This window comes from Thalassophryne amazonica, chromosome 8 (assembly GCF_902500255.1).
Source record: "Thalassophryne amazonica chromosome 8, fThaAma1.1, whole genome shotgun sequence".
Taxonomy (NCBI): domain Eukaryota; kingdom Metazoa; phylum Chordata; class Actinopteri; order Batrachoidiformes; family Batrachoididae; genus Thalassophryne; species Thalassophryne amazonica.
Genome location: NC_047110.1, coordinates 106944955 through 106964485, shown reverse-complemented (window position 1 = coordinate 106964485; position 19531 = coordinate 106944955). Strand labels below are relative to the sequence as shown.

At 38.5% G+C, this 19531-nt stretch overlaps 1 protein-coding gene across 5 annotated transcripts in view; it reads left to right on the top strand.

Annotated features, from left to right (window-relative positions):
- far1 (fatty acyl CoA reductase 1) overlaps positions 1-19531 on the top strand; it is a 56543-nt gene that overhangs the window by 2724 nt on the left and 34288 nt on the right. For 2 of the 5 annotated variants that reach the window (XM_034177194.1, XM_034177193.1), the window contains exons 2-10: positions 10843-10940; positions 11713-11829; positions 13346-13521; positions 14288-14467; positions 15200-15377; positions 16702-16746; positions 17143-17267; positions 17400-17467; positions 19266-19437. In XM_034177194.1, coding sequence (XP_034033085.1) covers positions 10869-10940; positions 11713-11829; positions 13346-13521; positions 14288-14467; positions 15200-15377; positions 16702-16746; positions 17143-17267; positions 17400-17467; positions 19266-19437 — 1133 coding nt within the window. In that variant the 5' untranslated portion in view covers positions 10843-10868. Of the gene's footprint in view, positions 1-10842; positions 10941-11712; positions 11830-13345; positions 13522-14287; positions 14468-15199; positions 15378-16701; positions 16747-17142; positions 17268-17399; positions 17468-19265; positions 19438-19531 lie in introns of those variants that run through there. The other 3 variants (XR_004562348.1, XM_034177195.1, XM_034177196.1) reach the window with 2 other exon arrangements.

Sequence of the window (19531 nt, the reverse complement as noted above, 5' to 3'; positions counted from 1 at the left end):
ACGCGTTTTCAAAAAGCAGTGTTTTCGGGTTCCAAAAACACCGGTTCCATGTGGACAAAACGACGATGCGATACAAAATGTTTGCGGATATGCCTAAACCCGTCTCCATGTGGACGGGGCCTTAGACTACCCAACATCGTGGCTCATGCAAAACCTGAACCCTAATCTTAGCCGTAAGTTTGGAGCTTGAAATTCAGTTGCCTCCTGTACAGCTTCAACGCCATGATCACCCTCTGTATCTGGCGATAATCGCGGCGGATGTTGTGTGATTCCGGCAGTTTGTTATTGGATGCCACACCATCCGGCGGTCCCGTATCAACAGCCAATTGTTTTAACTATAGTCTGCTTAGCTTTAACTGTTTGTTAGACTCGCTGCAGCAAAGAGCCAATTTTAATGTCCTCATAATAAACCCTGTCATAGAGAGAGTGAGTGAGTGGTGGCTGTGTTAGTGAGGAACGATTGCTGTGTCTCATGGCAGTCAGAGTTGTTTTTTTTTCTGTTCATCTGGGTTAGTGTCCGACAAAACATCTGATTTCGTTATTACAAATTCTTGAGAAATGTTGTATTAATATGTTGGCTGTTGTTATTCACGTTTTCTCTTGGTGCGTTTATTACCCTTCAGGTGGAATTGACGTTATTTGTGCGTGTGATTGGTCAATGGGAGCCCCACCTACCCTGGGACACCACCCACTGTTTCCATGGAACGAGCTTCAGGCTGATACTGCGATGCTCTGTTACATTTTAGAGCGCGAGTCGGTCTTGTTTGAATAAATCGATGATCGGTGTTACTTGTAGATGTGACCTCATGTTGGAAATCAAATCCTGCGCGTGTCATCAGCTGCTTCTATGAGTACAGCCAGGCCCATAAGTATGTGGACAGTGACACATGGTTTTTGCCTGTGTACACGCCACAGTGGAATGGAAATGAAACAATAATTAACTTTGAATTTAATTCTAAGTAAATTTAGATGTAATATAAGTGAACTTAATCCTCATGTCCTCCACTGTATTGGTTTCTACTATCTTCTATTCAAGGCCAGACTGATTTTGAGTTGATTTGCCATTTGATTCTACTAGCATGCATGTTTTTGTAAATTATAAAAAGGCAAATATTATATCTCCAACTCTAATTTAATGGTTCCATCTCAAATGAGGTACATGTCTTTAATCAGGTTAATTAAATTATATATGTAAGTATTCTCACTTTCTTCAGTCACAGCCACAGGAAACCTATGCAAAAGTTTCAGCACTCCTGATAATTTTCAGGATTTTCCTTTATAAATCATTGGTTGTCTGGATCAGAAATTTCAGTTAAATATATCAATATACGATAGGTCTGTTAGAAAGTATCGGACCTTTTATTTTTTGCACAAACCTGATGGATTTAATCACGTGTGCTTGCATGAGCCAACCTGAACCTTCGTGCGCATGCGTGAACTTTTTCACGCCTGTTGATTGCGTCATTTCCTGGTAAGCAGCCTTTGTGTGGGACGTGTGCTGTGCGCTCAGTGGATTTTCATTTCAAGGAAAAAGACGGAATGACTGGAGCAGCGCTGCATCAAATTTGCCAGAAACTGGGCGACAGCCAGGTGGAAACCATTCGGATGATTCAGACAGCTTTCGGTGACTTTTCAGTCGTGTGACTATCCGAGAAATTGTGGAAGAGGTGGGCATGTCACAGCATGTCCTGTGAGACTTCAACACAAAGGTGCTTTTGCTCTGCCGTCAGAAGCAGCATGAATTTCATCGCCACTCTTTCATGGCCAAATCTTCTGTCACAGTGGAATGTACCGAAAAAGTGCTGATGTCCACCTCTTCCGCAATTTCTCGGACAGTCACACGACGGTCCCGCATCACCACAGCGTTCACTTGGGAATGATCTGGTCATTTCAGCATGTTGATGGCCGACTGGAGCATGGCTCGGTCTCCACCGCTGTGCGGATGTCTTTAAACCGGTTGTACCGCTCCTTAATCTGTGTGATGCCCAAAGCATCGTCACCGAAAGCCGTCTGAATCTTCCGAATGGTTTCCACCTGGCTGTCGCCCAGTTTCTGGCTAAATTTGATGCGGCGCTGCTCCAGTCGTTCCGTCTCTTTCCTTGAAATGAAAATCCGCCGAGCGCACAGCACACGTCCCACACAAAGGTTGCTTACCAGGAAATGACGCATTCGACAGGTGTGAAAAAGTTCACGCATGTGCACGAAGGTTCAAGGTTTGCTCATGCAAGCACACATGATTCAATCCATCAGGTTTTTTGAAAAAATAAAAGGTCCGATACTTTTTCTAACAGACCTCGTAGCAGATGAACACTCATATTTGAGAAGTGAAATGAAGTTTCTAGTATTTACAGAAAGTGTGCAATAATTATTTAAACAAAATTGGGCAGGTGCATAGATTTGGGCACCCTTGTCATTTTATTGATTTGAATACATTTAGCACTAATTATTGTAACGCAAAATTGGTTTGGTAAGCTCACTGACCCTTGACCTCCTTACACAGGTGAATCTAATCATGAGAAAGGGTATTTAAGGTGGCCATTTTCAAATGTTTCCCCCCCTTTGCATCTCTTCTAATGAGTGGCAACATGGAAGCCTCTAAACAACTCTCAAATGACCTGAAAACAAAGATTGTTCAACATCATGGTTTAGGGGAAGGATACAAAAAGCTATCTCGGAGATTTCAGCTGTCAGTTTCCACTGTGAGGAACATAGTGAGGAAATGGAAGACCACAGGCACAGTACTACTTAAGACCCGAAGCGGCAGGCAAAGAAAAATCTCAGATAAGCTGAAGCGAAGGATGGTAAGAACAGTCATAGTCACTCCACAGACCTGCTCCAGAGACCTACCATATGATCTTGCTGCAGATGGTGTCTCTGTGCATCGTTCAGCTATACAGCACACTTTGCACAAAGAGATGCTGTATGATGCTGTAATGCAGAGGAAGCCTTTCTGCATACACGCCACAAATAGTCACTTGCGGTATGCTAAAGCACATTGGACAAGCCAGGTTCAATTTGGAATAAGGTTCTGTGGACCGATGAAACTAAAATGGAGTTATTTGGACATAACAAGGGGCGGTATGCATGGCAGAAAAAGATCACAGCATTCCAAGACAAACACTTGCTTACCTACAGTAAAATTTGGAGGTGGTTCCATCATGCTGTGGGGCTCTGTGGCCAGTGCAGGTACTGGGAATCTTGTTAAAGTTGAGGGTCACATGGATTCCAGTCAATATCAGCAGATTTCTTGAGAACAATGTTCATGAATCAGTGACGAAGCTGAAGTTGCACTGGGGCTGGATCTTTCAACAAGGCAAGAACCCTAAACACTGCTCAAAATTTACTAAGGCATTCATGCAGAGGAACAAGTACAGTGTTCTGGAATGGCCATCTCAGTCCCCAGACCTGAATATTATTGAAAATCTGTGGTGTGATTTTAAGCGGGCTGTCCATGCTCGGAAACCAACAAACCTGAGATGTTTCATAAAGAAGAATGGTCCAAAATACCTTCAACTAGACTCTCATTGGAAGCTATAGGAAGCGTTTAGAGGATGCTATTTCTGCAAAAGGAGGATCTACTAAATATTGATGTTTTTTCTGTTGGGGTGCCCAAATTTATGCACCTGCCTAATTTTATTTAAAGAATTATTGCACACGTTTTGTAAATCCTATAAACTTCATTTCACTTCTCAAATATCACTGTGTTCATCTGCTATATGATAAATTTAACTGAAATTGCTGAGCCAAACAACCAATGACTTATAAAGGAAAATCATTAAAATTATCAGGGGTGCCCAAACCTTTACATACCACTGTATAACTCCTTCAGTGTTGTCATGGGTTTCTTGGTGGCTTCCCTCACTAATCTACTCCTTGAATCTTTACTCTGTTTTTGAGAACTGCTTGCTCCAGGTCTACATGTACACTGCCTTCCGAAAGTATTGGAACACTTTTTTGGAATACATTTTAATTTATTTATGCCATTTCAAATACATTATATATATATATATATAAAATCGTCTTCCTTAAACACAAACCGAAAGCAAATCTCTACAATTTGATATAAATTAATTAAAAATATAAAAGCCAAGATGATGGGTTGCATAAGTAATGGAAGGCTTTGGTATAATTCCTGTATTTACAGTGGTATAGAGGAGGATCTTTCACCAAAGCATCACATCTAGGCTTGCATCTCAGATGTACCTTCTGGCAGATGTACCTTCTTTTTAAGAAAATCCTCCTCTGTACCTCTTCAATCACAGCCACAGAAGCCTAGAACTCCTTCTGAATTGTCTGGGTGTCTTGGTGGCTTTCCTCACTCTTTTTCCTTCTTACACAGTCACTCAGTTTTTGACAACTGTCTACTCCACACATATTTACCATAGAGTGTCATACTGTTTGTATTTCTTCATAACTGATGTAAATAAAGTTCAAGACATATTCAGTGACTTGGAAATGTTCATGTATCCATCCCCTGACTTGTCTGAAGAAAACTGGCAATAAAACCGATTATTTACAGGTATTATACCAAAGTGTTCCTTTACTTATTTAACCCATCATCTTTTATATTTTTGATTAATTTATATCAAGTTGTAGAGATTTGCTTAGAGTTCGAGTTTAAGGAAGATCATTTTAGAAATGTTTGGGTTTATTTGTATTTTTAAACAGATTAAAATATGTGAAATACCAAGTGGTTCAGTACTTTTGGAGGGTACTGTACTGTAGTGTACCTTACTGTTTGTTAATAACTGTGACTTGGAAAATCAAGGGAGTGTCATGATGAACTGAACTTTCAGGTTTTTTTTTTTACGTTCCCGTTCCAGAGGTCTTTGTAGCTTTTACTAGCTGCCTGTAAGCGATTGACAGTAGTTTCCATTTCACTTGTAGTATCCAGAAGAGTAAATATTACTGTTTGATAAGTGTTGTAGTGTGGTTTTAGTTACTCACGCTAAGATGAGAAAGGTTATCTAGAATGACCTATTATCACTCTAACGTTATCTTTAACAAACCTCAGGCTTGTGTATACGTTTCAGAAAGTGAATGAATGAAATATGTGTGCATATTAAATGTAAAATGGGCTTGTTTGACAAAAGGTGTGTTCAATGCTTTTGAACAATGCTGATGTGCATTTAGACAAGGATGTTTGTAACTTAGAATCCTGGCGATTTCCTTTTAAAAAATCAAACTTATTTGGGTGGGGGTCCCATATGTCATTCACCATTTTTTTTACTTGAACAAAATGTATCTGATTTACACCAAATTTGAACTGAACACCCCAAAAGACTGTTTCTCGGTCGAGTTTGATTAGACGCTCTAAGTACCACCCACTTTACTGAATAGAGTATTGATTCCTTTGCAGATGATACTGCCATTCAAATTATCTGATTTTTGCATTATATTCACTGAGTGTCCCAGATGTGTGTACCTCTACTGAGTTTAGCTTTGTGTCTGATCAGATTTCACCAAGAGCGTATAAGGACTGTCCACTTTACTGACCGGAGATTTTGGCCATTTGGCTGGATTGGGGGGGCATTTTCAGCTGGCTTTTTTGTTTCTACCTTAATCAGGCCCACAGACGTTTTGTTCTTTATACAGACTCTGTCTAGTTTGACAGCTTTGCAGGGCAAAACTTAGAAACATCTGTTTATTATTCAGCTTTTGGAAACTTTGCATAACATTAGTACATTAGGTAAGCAAGTAATATTTGCCTGGATCCCTAGTCATTAAGGGGAATGAAAAAGCTGACAAGCTGGCAAAAGAAGCTCTTGCTATGGATGTTACAGAAATAAACTTACCCTACACGGATCTAAAGCCAAAGTTTAATAATTATTTTAGGAACATATGGCAAACGTTATGGGATCTGTATCCCAATAATAAACTTCATCAACATCAACCGTTCATTGAATCGCTTAATCTTCTACTGCTAGCTAAGCGACGGGAAGACGTGTTGACCCACGCTCTTTTAGGCCATTCACACTTGACACATGCGTATTTACTTGCAGCGGGCGTCCCGCCTTATTGTTTACTGTGTAACTGCATACTTACAGTGAAACATGTCCTGCTTGTGTTGATTTTGCTCACATTTGGGTGAATTTTTATGCCGTTCCTGATCTTAAGACATTTAGAGATGTTTTGCGTTCCCACATTCTAAGTTTTCTTAAAGAGATTAATTGTTTTATTAGATTTTAAGTTGGTACCTGTTTGAGTCCCATTCACAACAGTTATACCTTTGGGCAAGGTATTTTGTTCCAATTGCCTTGTCTTTTGGAGGAGACTTTCAGCCGTCAGGCCCATGTAAAGGAGGGACACACCTTTTGTACGCTAACAAACCTGCTTCGTTTGTTGTAAGGAGTTGGGATTTATCCCGGTAAAGTCGTCACATTCCTAACCTATTGATAGCTTGCTGTTTAACTTGTATTGCATGACATTGTGGTGAATTTTGTGTTTATTGTACCAGGTAAATATTTGGAAACTGTTTGACACTTACATGACACTTATGTGTTGGTAGTGTCATTAATTTCTTATCAATCAGTCAATCAATCAATCAGTCTACCTTATTCAGCCACAATAAATCACATCAATATTTGTTCTGAGGGTTTGACCAAACATTAGACATGATTATTCAAGAATTGACTAATTAGTTACTTGTTAGTGCCATGTCACTCACTCACTCACTCATTTTCAACCACTTATGCGGGATGGGGTCGCGGGGGCAGCAGCTGTAGCAGAGGACCCCAGACTTCCCTTTCCATGCCATATATTGCCAGAAAATGGCCCAAAATTTCAATCACTGTTTTCCAGAGCCCAAGATGATGCCTTCAAATGTTTTTTGTCTACAAACCCAAGATACTCAGTTTATTGCCAGATAGGATCCAATAAACTAGAATAAACCAGAAAATATGAACATTTAGGAATATAAAAAAACAATAATAATAACATATTGGCCAAGTCGATATGTGTGTGTGTGTATATACAACCCTGGCAAAAATTATGGAATCACTGGCCTCGGAGGATGTTCATTCAGTTGTTTCATTTTGTAGAAAAAAAACAGATCACAGACATGACACAAAACTAAAGTCATTTCAAATGGCAGCTTTATGGCTTTAAGAAACACTAAGAAATTAGGAAAAAAAAATTGTGGCAGTCAGTAATGGTTACTTTTTTAGACCAAGCAGAGGGAAAAAAATATGGAATCACTCAATTCTGAGGAAAACATTATGGAATCATGAAAAACAAAAGAACGCTGCAACACATCACTAGTATTTTGTTGCACTACCTCTGGCTTTTATAACAGCTTGCTATCTCTGAGGCATGGACTTAATGAGTAACAAACAGTACTCTTCATCAATCTGGCTCCAACGTTCTCTGATTGCTGTTGCCAGATCAGCTTTCAAGTTGGAGCCTTGTCATGGACCATTTTCTTCAACTTCCACCAAAGATTTTCAATTGGATTAAGATCTGGACTATTTGCAGGCCATGACATTGACCCTATATGTGACTTTTTGCAAGGAATGTTTTCACAATTTTTGCTCTATGGCAAGATGCATTATCATCTTGAAAAATGATTTCATCATCCCCAAACATCCTTTCAATTGATGGGATAAGAAAATAGTCCAAAATATCAATGTAAACTTGTGCATTTATTGATGATGTAATGACAGCCATCTCCCCAGTGCCTTTGCCTGACATGCAGCCCCATGTTCTCTTCAGGCAGTCATCTTTATAAATCTCATTGGAACAGCACCAAACCAAAGTTCCAGCATAATCACCTTGCCCAATGCAGATTCGAGATTCATCACTGAATATGACTTTCATCCAGTCATCCACAGTCCACGATGGCTTTTCCTTAGCCCATTGTAACCTTGTTTTTTTCTGTTTAGGTGTTAATGATGGCTTTCGTTTAGCTTTTCTGTATGTAAATCCCATTTCCTTTAGGCGGTTTCTTACAGTTCGGTCACAGACGTTGACTCCAGTTTCCTCCCATTCGTTCCTCATTTGTTTTGATGTACATTTTCGATTTTTGAGACATATTGCTTTAAGTTTTCTGTCATGACGCTTTGATGTCTTCCTTGGTCTACCAGTATGTTTGCCTTTAACAACCTTCCCATGTTGTTTGTATTTGGTCCAGAGTTTAGACACAGCTGACTGTGAACAACCAACATCTTTTGCAACATTGCGTGGTGATTTACCCTCTTTTAAGAGTTTGATAATCCTCTCGTTTGTTTCAAATGACATCTCTCGTGTTGGAACCATGATTCATGTCAGTCCACTTGGTGCAACAGCTCTCCAAGGTGTGATCACTCCTTTTTAGATGCAGACTAACGAGGAGATCTGATTTGATGCAGGTGTTAGTTTTGGGGATGAAAATTTACAGGGTGATTCCATAATTTATTCCTCAGAATTGAGTGATTCCATATTTTTTCCCTCTGCTTGGTCTAAAAAAGTAACCGTTACTGACTGCCACAATTTTTTTTCCTGATTTCTTATAGTGTTTCTTAAAGCCAGAAAGTTGCCATTTGAAATGACTTTAGTTTTGTGTCATGTCTGTGATCTGCTTTATTTCTACAAAATTAAACAACTGAATGAACATCCTCCGAGGCCGGTGATTCCATAATTATTGCCAGGGGTTGTATAATCAGCTGACAATCATTCAAACCAGTTTTATTATTCATTTCTTCACTGCTTTTGGCAATAAAGTAAATATCTTTAGATTATGGACAAAACAAAACATCTGAGGATGTTTTCACCATTTTCTGATATTTTACAACTAAAAGATTAATCAAGAAAATAATCAACAGATCAATTGATTTTTTATTTTCATTATTCCTTAATGACCTACCAAATGTTTGTGAGGATGTGGACATACAACTTAATGCTGATGACGTGGTAATCTACACAAGTGCAAGATCACCTGAGGCAGCAGCTCAAACTCTTATGTCAGCCCTAAAATATATTTTAAATTGGCTTAACATATCATGTCTGAAATTAAACATACAGAAAACTGTCTGTATGTATTTATTTAAAAATGGCTTCCAATATTGAGCGCTCCAATGTGTACATTGAAGAGTGAATTCTTTAACAGTTAGTTAAAGAATTCAATTATTTGGGAGTGTTGCTGGACTCAACACTCTCCTTTTAAAAATCATATTTAAATAAGTAAAATAATCCAATCCAATGTGTTTAACTTCAACCAGATAAGGAGGTCAATGACAGATCAAGCGGCTGTGATGTTCTTGCACTGTATGATCTTTTCTCATAGAAGGTTACTGCATAACCAGCTGGCCTCTCACAGGTGTGACAGTTTTAAAACCGATTGAAAGGCTTTACAAAAGAGCATTCAAAATTTTAGATAAAATACCATTTTTGTAACATCACTGTAAAATTTTAACAAATTGTAACTTATTTAGTTTTGAAAATTTTTATAAAATTTAAAAATGCTTGTCTAATATATAAAACTTTACATGGGTTGGCTCCTCCACCTCTTGTAAATTATATTAAATATAGAACAGTTGGTCCGAGGGTCCCCAGGGCTATGAGTAGAGGGGACTGTGAAGTGTCTGTGCGAAAAGCAGCTTTTGCACAAAATGTTCTGTCCTACAAAGGTGGTGTCCAATAGAGCGCTTTGCCAACTACAGTGAGGGAGGCCCTAAGCTTTAAACCTTTCAAATGTCACTTAAAGGAGTGGCTCAGATTAAATAAAAAATGTGAGCATTGGGAACTCAATTGTAGAAACTAAGAAGAACTGTAGGGAATGTGCAGTGCACTACAGCACTTTATAAGTTATTGTTCTTAAATCTATGGTTTTTAAAATATAGAAATGTATGAAATTAGACTTGCAATTTTAATTAACTTATTCCATTTGAATTGTACTCGTACATGTAGTTTTTTTTTAACTGTGCCCTCCTTTGAGTGAGTTTGTGTAAGATAACCGTTCATGCTCAGATCACATCAGTGTCCTTTTGTTTCCTGTCTTTCATCTAGTCTGTGTCTTGTTGTAGTAGTTAGTGACCCCTATGTAATGTAGTCTGTTGTTGTATTGTAAGCTCCTGTGATGTTTGTGTGTTTTTACTGTAAATTGTTTAATTTTTATAGTCTGTTGGGGACTACAGATGGAAATTACCCCAATGCTATAATCTGACATATGTACACTTTATGTGTTCATTAATATGTGTTGTCCCTTTTAATGAATAAATGAAATGAAATGATTATGAACTTAATCATTAAATATAGCCTTAATTCATTTAATAATCAATTAATTTTTAACACTCTAGTCTACATAAATTATCCTGTTTACCAAAATCCCAATGTGGTAGTGCAGTTCATTTGGCAGCCAGTTTTTTTTTTTTGTTTGTTTTTTTTTTAATTCCTGAATTTGTATCTGAACACAGAAGTCACATCTCCTGTTTTATCTCCTAAAGCCGTGGGAGCTTTTTACACAACTTTTAAGTGCAGAGAATTCACTGAAGCGCTGTAAAAACAGAGTTTTAGGATTTGGGGACATCTGGTAGACGTGACACACAGAATGCTGGACTCGGCACGTCTCTGTCTTTCTCACTGCTGCTTTCCAACCAAAGCTGCACATTTTTAAAATCCAGTAGTTGGGCTATTTTTTTTGGGGTGGGAGGTGGTGGTGGTGGTGGATGTTTCAACTTTGCCTGCTCCACTTCCTTCACGATCAGGTTTTGCCAGATTTTCTTGATCACTTACTTTGGACGAATCAAATTTTCATTTCAGTTTGGTCAACTTGGAACTGCTTTTGGAGTAACGCCAGCTGGAAGTTTCTTTTACAACTGTTAACTCTTCTTTGTGTCTTATTTTTGTTTTTCTGTCGTGTTTGTGCAGGCGGAGTAGTGTCGACTACAGACACCATGGTGAACATTCCAGAGTACTATGCAGGGAAAAGCGTCTTGATCACTGGTGCAACTGGCTTCATGGGCAAGGTGGAGTACTTTTTATTCGATAACAAGAGTTTGGCTACACTGAAAGCAAATGATCCTGAAGGGCAGGAAGACAGTTCCAAAAGATTTCCATTATTAAGTATTTGAGTTAATGCAACTCCAGAGGATGTCTAATACATGAAATCAACACTAAACCTATTATTGGTGGGCATATCAATGAAATAATCAGGAAATAATGGACACTTTGACATCATGAAAGTCTTTGTCCTTTAAAAATGTGGGACCGCACACATTTTTGGCTGTTAATTACCCTGTAATTAAAAATCTCAGTCTAATAATAGTAACTTTATTTTGTATAGTCATTTGCCAGAAATCAAAGTTCTGTACAAAATGTTAATAGATGATAAATTAAAAACAACACAAATACAACCAAAAAATAAGAAAAAAAAATTAAACTCTATCAACATTTCAATTTGTTGTCATTTACATAAGTCTTTTTCTGATAATCTATGATTTAAAAAAAAGACCATGCCACAAAAAAAAATTAAATTGGGGTCATGTGTCAGGAAGAAGCTTGATACTGCGTCAGTTCATCCTACAGTGTAAACGTTGCCGCTTCCATCTGCTCCGTGGCTGTTGTGCTGGAAAATCTGTTTTGCACTTCAACCACATTGTTTGTTGTAGTGCCTCAAATGTTCTTCGCCACGTTCCACAGCCAGGAAAATGAAGTGCTAATTATACATGGTGTGCGGCATTTGGCCAATTTGAAAGCACCAAAAAGGAAAAGTTGATCATGTCTTTCTCATTGTTGAAGGTGCTGTTGGAGAAACTGCTAAGGTCCTGCCCAGAAGTCGGACCTGTGTATTTGCTGGTCAGGTCAAAGGCGGGACAGAGTCCCCAGGCTCGCGTGGCCGACGTGATCAACTGCAAGGTGAGACGTGGGTTAAGTCACGGTGCTGTGACGCAGGTGTGGAAGATGATGTGCAGATCATCTGCGGACAGAAAGGGAGGTTGTGGAAACATCAGAGAATGAGATAGTTGTAAAGAGGAAGTGAAACAAGTGAATAGTTGGAAATCAACTTCAAAGAGGACAAGAAACAATCATGAAAATCATGACAGATTTAATAATGTCATAGTAGAGAAGAAGAAATGGTAGCGTCTTGGCTGGTGGAACTTTAAAGACATTATCTCTCTCTTGTCATTAAAATGTGCTCACAGAACTTGAGCAAAATGCCGCCGGTGACGGGAATATTTGGAGACATCTTACTGTGTTGAAGCATGTGTCAACATTTCGTGTTTCTGCTCCTTTGTGTGGTTGCATCTCCTCCACACTGTCGCTTCTATTCAAGGCCAAGTCAAAATCAGTTTGTCATAAAAAAAACTTTTCTCATCATTGCCTTTATATATAAATCATTTTTTGATATGGGTTATGTGGCTGTGTCGTGTAGGTTTGTGGTTAGACCAGACCAAACTTGTTCAACACACCTCAAACTGACATGTTTAACATGATTAACCTCATGAACCTTTGCCAAAAAACATCCTTCAGGGGATGATGCTGTGTCACTCAGATAGACTTGTTGCTATCACACCTCAAAGAACTGTACAAAATTTCTGCTGAATTTGGGGAATTGTGAATATATAAATATATTTTGTTTTCATATTAAAAATAAACTCTACCTTTAATACCAAAAGCATTTTCTTTTGTTGTGAGTTTCTTCCTAACAAACCTTTTTTTCTGGAGTATAAGTTGCTTTTTTAAATTTTTTTACTAGTTAGGGAGGTCCTATAATTTTTACTCGGGTACAATTTGATATACTGAAAAATCATGGCACCATTATTGTTAATTAATAATAACTTATCATTATCATTTATATAGGACTTTCCCAGTAATCAAAGCAGTAAACAAAATAAACTTTTAATAATAAAAGATTGAATGGCAATAATAAAAGTAAACTACAAAAATCCCAAATTAAAGAGCTAAAAATACAGATAAAAGGTGCAACTTGTATGTTTTTCCTCTTTTAAGTGGCTTTTTTTTTTTTTTTTTTTTTTTTGGGACAAGTGCAACTTGTACTCTGGCAAATCTGGTAAATAATTAATCACGCACGAGTCTTAGACGTTAGATTTTTGTCCCAAGTAATTGTAAGAGGCACACTACAGTAACAACAACGGAATCTGAGACATGAAGGAAGCTGAAGTTTCTCCTTTTTGACATTTATTGTCGTGAACTCGATTCATATCACAATAACAGCTGGTGTCCAGTGATTATTATTATTATTTTTTTAATCTGGTTAGTTCATGTGTGACTTCAGTTCTGAAAAACCTGTAGTGTTGAAACAAAATGTGACATTGCAGAAATGCCTCATCTGTATTGACACAGATTACTGTTGTGTGCTGTGTACTTTACTTTTGTGTGTGTGTGTGTGTGTGTGTGTGTGTGTGTGTAGTTGTTTGAACGACTGCAGGATGAGCAGCTTGGCTTTGCAGAGAAGATCATTGCAGTGAACAGTGACCTGACACAGCCTGAGCTGGCTTTAAGTAAAGACGACCAGGACGCCTTGGCTAAAAACGTTAACATTGTCTTCCACTGCGCTGCCACTGTACGCTTTAATGAGCCGCTCAAGTGAGTTCTCCTTAAAGAAAAAAAAAAAAAATCAGTTTGAAGTTTAAAAATAAAAAAATGTCTCCTTTGTCCATTTTTCAATAAGAGCACTTTACTGTTTTTAACAGTTCTTTTGACTTTTGTTGATTGTCCCAAGTTGGTGGTAATTTCAGTGAATATACTGCAATCAGGCAGGACAAATATTTTCTTGGTGTGTCAGTTAAACATTGTTTTGCTGACAAACTGTTTTCACATTGCTGGCAGGTCACCATGAATCCTGGTTCTTGACAACCTCCCTTGATCGATCTCTGCTCCCCTCCACAGCATGTCTTTTTCCTGGTTCTCTCGCTCAGCCCCAACCAGTCCCAGCAGAAGACTGCCCCTCCCTGAGCCTGGTTCTGCTGGAGGTTTCTTCCTGTTAAAAGGGAGTTTTTCCTTCCCACTGTAGCCAAGTGCTTGCTCACAGGGGGTCGTTTTGACCGTTGGGGTTTTACATAATTATTGTATGGCCTTGCCTTACAATATAAAGCGCCTTGGGGCAACTGTTTGTTGTGATTTGGCGCTATATAAAAAAATTGATTGATTGATTGATTGATTGATAAAATTTTAAATTAAGTTGCTCTTCTTAGTATTTAGCTCACTTGCATCAGGCCGCGTACACACAGGGATAGACTCTAGCTTACAACCACATGTTTCAGAAGGTAGATCGTAGCTTAACAACTCTGCAAGTGTTTAATAACACCAATACCAGAATGTCAAATGCCATACTTCATTCTTTATTCTTCAGAGATGCAATGCAGCTGAATGTCTTGGCTACCCAGAAGATGCTGGCGCTGGCCCACAGGATGAAGCGGTTGGAGATCTTTATTCATGTGTCCACAGCCTACGCCAACTGTAACAGGGAGCTGATTGAAGAAATTGTATATCCTCCCCCAGTGGACTATCGCAAGCTCATCGATGCACTCGAGTAAGTTGGTTTGGGATGTTTCCAGTGAAGGCGAATACATCGTGAGCAAAGTGCGGTGAAGGTTTGTTTGAATAGGGGGTGTGGTTTTTCCTCTAACACTAAAGTGTAAATAAAGGTGGACACCGCACCTCTGTTGACTTTTGGTTTTTATTGCCCTAGTATGAAATATAGGTGGATATAGCGATCTCTCCATCCTTCCGTCTGTCCGTCTCTTTTCACTTGTTAGCGCAATATCTCACGAACCAGTTGACCAATTTCATTCATATTTGGCATAAGGGTATACTTGGGTGATCACCCAACACCAATTGATTATGGTGACCTTGGGATCAACTTCACGGTTGCAACAAGATATTCAAGATATTGACATTGCCATCTTTATCAGCACAATATCTCAAGAACCAGTTGACCAATTTCATTCATATTTGGCATAAGGGTATACTTGAGTGATCCCCCAACACTTTGTATTACTGATTTGGGGGGGGGATACTTCATCTCCTGATGACTCTTGTTAAAAGTGAAGCCAGAGTAGCATGTGCGGTGTAATCTCTGTGATGTAGTGTCCATTAAACGCCTTCAAAAACAAACAAAAAATTCTGCCCACGTACACCATAATTTTTAACCAATTCTACAATAAAACTAGATAATACAGATAAATATCTTTATTTAAAGTAATTGCTACATGGTTTGTGACCGAGGTGACTAGATTTCAATTTTTTTTTCACCCTCAACCAGCTGGATGGATGCGGATCTGGTGTCAACACTGACTCCTAAACTGATTGGGGAGCGTCCAAATACCTACACCTACACCAAAGCCTTGGCTGAGTACCTGGTGCAGCAGGAGGCCGGCGACCTCAACGTAGCCATTGTCAGACCATCCATAGTTGGAGCTAGCTGGAAAGAGCCTTTCCCTGTGAGTAGATCTTGGTGTTTGTTGTCCATATTATTTTCCATTTAAGACAGGAAGAGAATGTCTTTTCTGACAAGTACTAGAACTTGATCAACATGGAGTTGGGGGGGGTGTCAATACTGATAGTAAGTCCCTTCGGCTGCTCCTTTGTTTTCACTCGGAGTCACCACAGCAGATCAGAGGTGGATCTGCATGTTGATTTTTGGCACAAGTTTTACGCCGGATGCCCTTCTGACGCAACTCCACATTACATGGAGAAATGTGGCAGAGGGTGGGATTTGAACCGGGAACCTTCCACACTGAAACCAAGTGCATTGACCACTTGGCCACCACCACTGCAGGTGTCAATACTAATATTGGAGAGTAAAAAAAAAAAAAGATGCACACATGGAAAAGTGTTTATTTCTCGCTAACATTTACAAAGTAAAACAGAAAAATACCACACGTTTGATTTATACAGACATCCAGCTGTCTGGGAGTGTATTCCGTCATCTTGGTTTATCACGCTGCCTTCACTCTGATTGGCAGTCACAGTATTGCATCATTCAGTATTTGCATAAAATAGACTTCTTGTCTATTTTGGCCCCGCCTAGCTGGCGGCGTAGCCACCACTTGTCTCTTGTCACTGTAAAACACCCACTCTGATTGAAAATGACTGACAGCTGGTTGATTTGCTTCTGCCTCTTATAACTAATGTGATCAAAGGGTGGTGGGGGTCCCAGCCATGCCTGATAGCATTGTAAACAGTGCCGCCTGAGTGTCCAATGCTGGACAAACTTAAGTAATGTCACCATTTCTAACATAGGGTTTCTGCTAATCCTTAAAAAGTCTTAAGAGACTCATTAATTTAAAAGTAAAGCCTTAATTGGTATTAAAAGGCATTAAATTAGTCTTTCAAAAGTGTTAAAAGTGCCAAGATGTGAGAAGTAGGCATTTCGGGACAGATTTTACAGCGTGGCTTAAACCAGTAACCATGTTCTATGTTACAATAAATATGTGGGCATTTTTGTTCTTATATTGCTGCCCCCCTTCACCCTCTCCCCTGCATCATTGTTGGTTATTGTAATGTTTCTTAAATTTAATTTAAACTGGCATTTAAAAAAAATCTTATATCCATGTTTAAGTTGGAGGAACCCTCTAACCACCAAAGTGTTTTCTGCAGTTTATTTAGTAAAATAAAAGTTTTAATACTGGATTAATAATAATAAAAATGTCTGCTTGGACAGGATACATTATCAAATGTATTTTGCTGTGTTCTTAATGCAAAAAGAAAAGGGATTGTAAGATTTATTTATACTGAACCGCTTTACTCTGCCTCTTCTTTCAGGGTTGGATAGATAACTTCAACGGGCCGAGTGGAATATTCATTGCGGTAAGTCAGGAAAATGTATCTGGGTACAGTATTGAAAGCCTGAATGTTCTCTGCACTTTTTTATTTTAGTCTTTGTGTTTATCAGTTTATACTAATTATTATAACTGTATAACACTAAAAGGAAATCTTATTTAATTATCTTAATTATAAATTAACTTTTGCAGCTCGAAATTCTTAATTCCAATGTGACAACTTACTGGTTTCACCGACGTGTTAGTTCAGGTGTCTGAAATATCCTTTGAGTTGTGAGTGGTTTTGAATGGCTCCTTTTTGGGTTGGGGCGTGTGGGGTTGAGAACAATGTGCTTTTAATGTCTTAAATGTCAGTGCTGCATTTCAGCGTTCAGGCTGACATTCATTGTATTATTGCTGAAGGTTTTTCTGTTGCCCTTTGCAGGCTGGTAAGGGCATCTTGCGCACAATGAGGGCGTCGAATGACGCGGTGGCGGACCTGGTGCCAGTGGACATGGTCATCAATGCCACGCTGGCTGCAGCTTGGTACTCCGGGTCACAGCTGAACAGGTGGGGGTGCAGGGGATTCAAAAATATGCTCACATGGTTACACCTTTTCTGAATGTGTGTATGAAGTTTTATTGAAATGTCACAATGTTTGGGTAAATTTTGTAGAATTTACTTGGGACTCTTTTTTTACAGACCTAAAAACATCCTGGTGTATAACTGCACAACTGGAGGAATCAACCCGTTCCACTGGGGAGAAGTCGGTATGAGATTTTTCATCTTGTCTAAAGTTTAAAATAAGTAATCTCATGACAGACTCTGGATGTAATCTGAGAGTGAACCTGACACACCCAAAGATTGGCTCACCTGGATATATATAGTGGCCTTATTTATATTCATATCCTTAAGAGGTGGAATAACTTAACTTCCAAATCAAGAAAGGTCAGCGGTTTAAAAGATTTATAATTAAAGGCTCAGAATTCCGGTCACAATTCAGTGCACTTGATTTGTTTCAATGCAAACTGTAAAATATTCTTGACATACTTATTTAACCTGTTCTGAAGGTTTCCCTACAAAATGCAAAACCTCACCTTTGAAACAAGTATAAAACATGCCTACATGCCATGGCCTTTTAAATATCCTTCTTAACAAAACCAAGTTGTGCAGTTGTTGCAAATATTGCTACAAAATAGAGCCAAAATGTCACATAATTTAAACACACGGCGTGCAAAAACTGCATTAACTGCAGTACAGTTTACTGTGAGCGTTATGAGGCTTTCTGCTCCAACCTTGTAAGTACGTAAGTCTTTAGAAGTTTTCCGTGTGAATTACTAATGTGAAAACGTGACAGAATGTTACGTTTGACCTCGAATTGTTCACATATTCAAATTCCTCAGTGCTGCTCAGCTGGAAGAATGTGTGTGTTGAGAGGGGTATGTCAAAGTCAAAATATCTCTTTGAACCTTGACATGTTGCCAAAAAAATAATGAAGCAAACCCACCCCTTTTTACTGCACTGGATGAAGCAACAACCACCTCCTTAAATTTCATTGTATATTTTCTTAAGAAAATGTGGTCAAAGTGTATGTATTTTTAGTCTGTCCAAAAATATTGCATGCATATCATTTTTTTTGAAAGTATCAAAAGATTTATATTGCAGTTATTTTTCAACCTTGGGATATAAAGCTTTAATAAATTAATAATAATAATAAATTCATTTAGAAAGCACTTTATGTAAAAAAAAAATCAACAAAGTGTTGAAAATGGCTCCAAAACAACAACAACAAACAACATTAAACAGAGATCCTCAGTTTTCAGAGTTAAAAACAGTTAAAACCACAAAACAGTCATGCACAATAAGCAGAATAATTAAAATAATTTAAAAAAAAAACATAAAACTAATGATCGGCAGTAGAAAATAAATAGGTTTTAGGACTAGTCTTAAGACAGCCAGTGGAAGTTGCCTTTGGAATCCCAAGAGGAGCAGGGAAAGAAAAAGCTAAAGCCCTGCGGACTTCTTTCTAACCCTTGGGACACAGAGCGGTGTTTCTCCACCAAACAACCTCAGCTGTTTGATGGAGAAACACTGTTGTAATTTCTGGTCAACTTGATGGTGATTCTTTTTAAATAAAAAAAAAAATTGGTTGTATTTGTTGAACCAAATAGACGCTTTCTATTATTTCTGTAAGCTACCTCATATTTCACGTTTCTTTAATATCATGATGTGATTACAGCTGAGAGACTATATTGTTAAAATACGGCAATTTTAAAATGTTGGAAGTGCAGATGAAGCTGCCATGAGTCTGGATAAAATGACACTTTACAGTCCAATGCATTTGACTTGTACAAATGCAACTTCAAATTTTATGGTGATATCAAGGACTTTTGTATTTGACCTTAAATTATTTTCACCTCAAGCTCATTTGAAATTATCATGCAATAACTCAAGGTAAAGAAATTACAGTTTTTTTTAATCTCATGGTACTGTTTGTTTGTTTGTTTGTTTTTTAAATCAGGCATAATCTTATTGACGACTTCTGTTGAACAACCTTTTGTTTCTTAGAGTACCATGTAATATCCACATTCAAGAGGAACCCCCTTGAGCAGGCCTTCCGTCGGCCCAATGTTAATCTTACGTCCAATCACCTGATCAATCAGTACTGGATCGCTGTGAGCCACAAGGCTCCGGCCTTCCTCTATGATCTGTACCTCAGGCTGATTGGACGAGAACCCAGGTAACCTCACAGTCGCCGAACCAAACACGCCTCGCCTCTACCTGTGCAGCAAATCGCCTCACTCCTCTTCTGCTTCTTCACTGTGGTTGGTCTT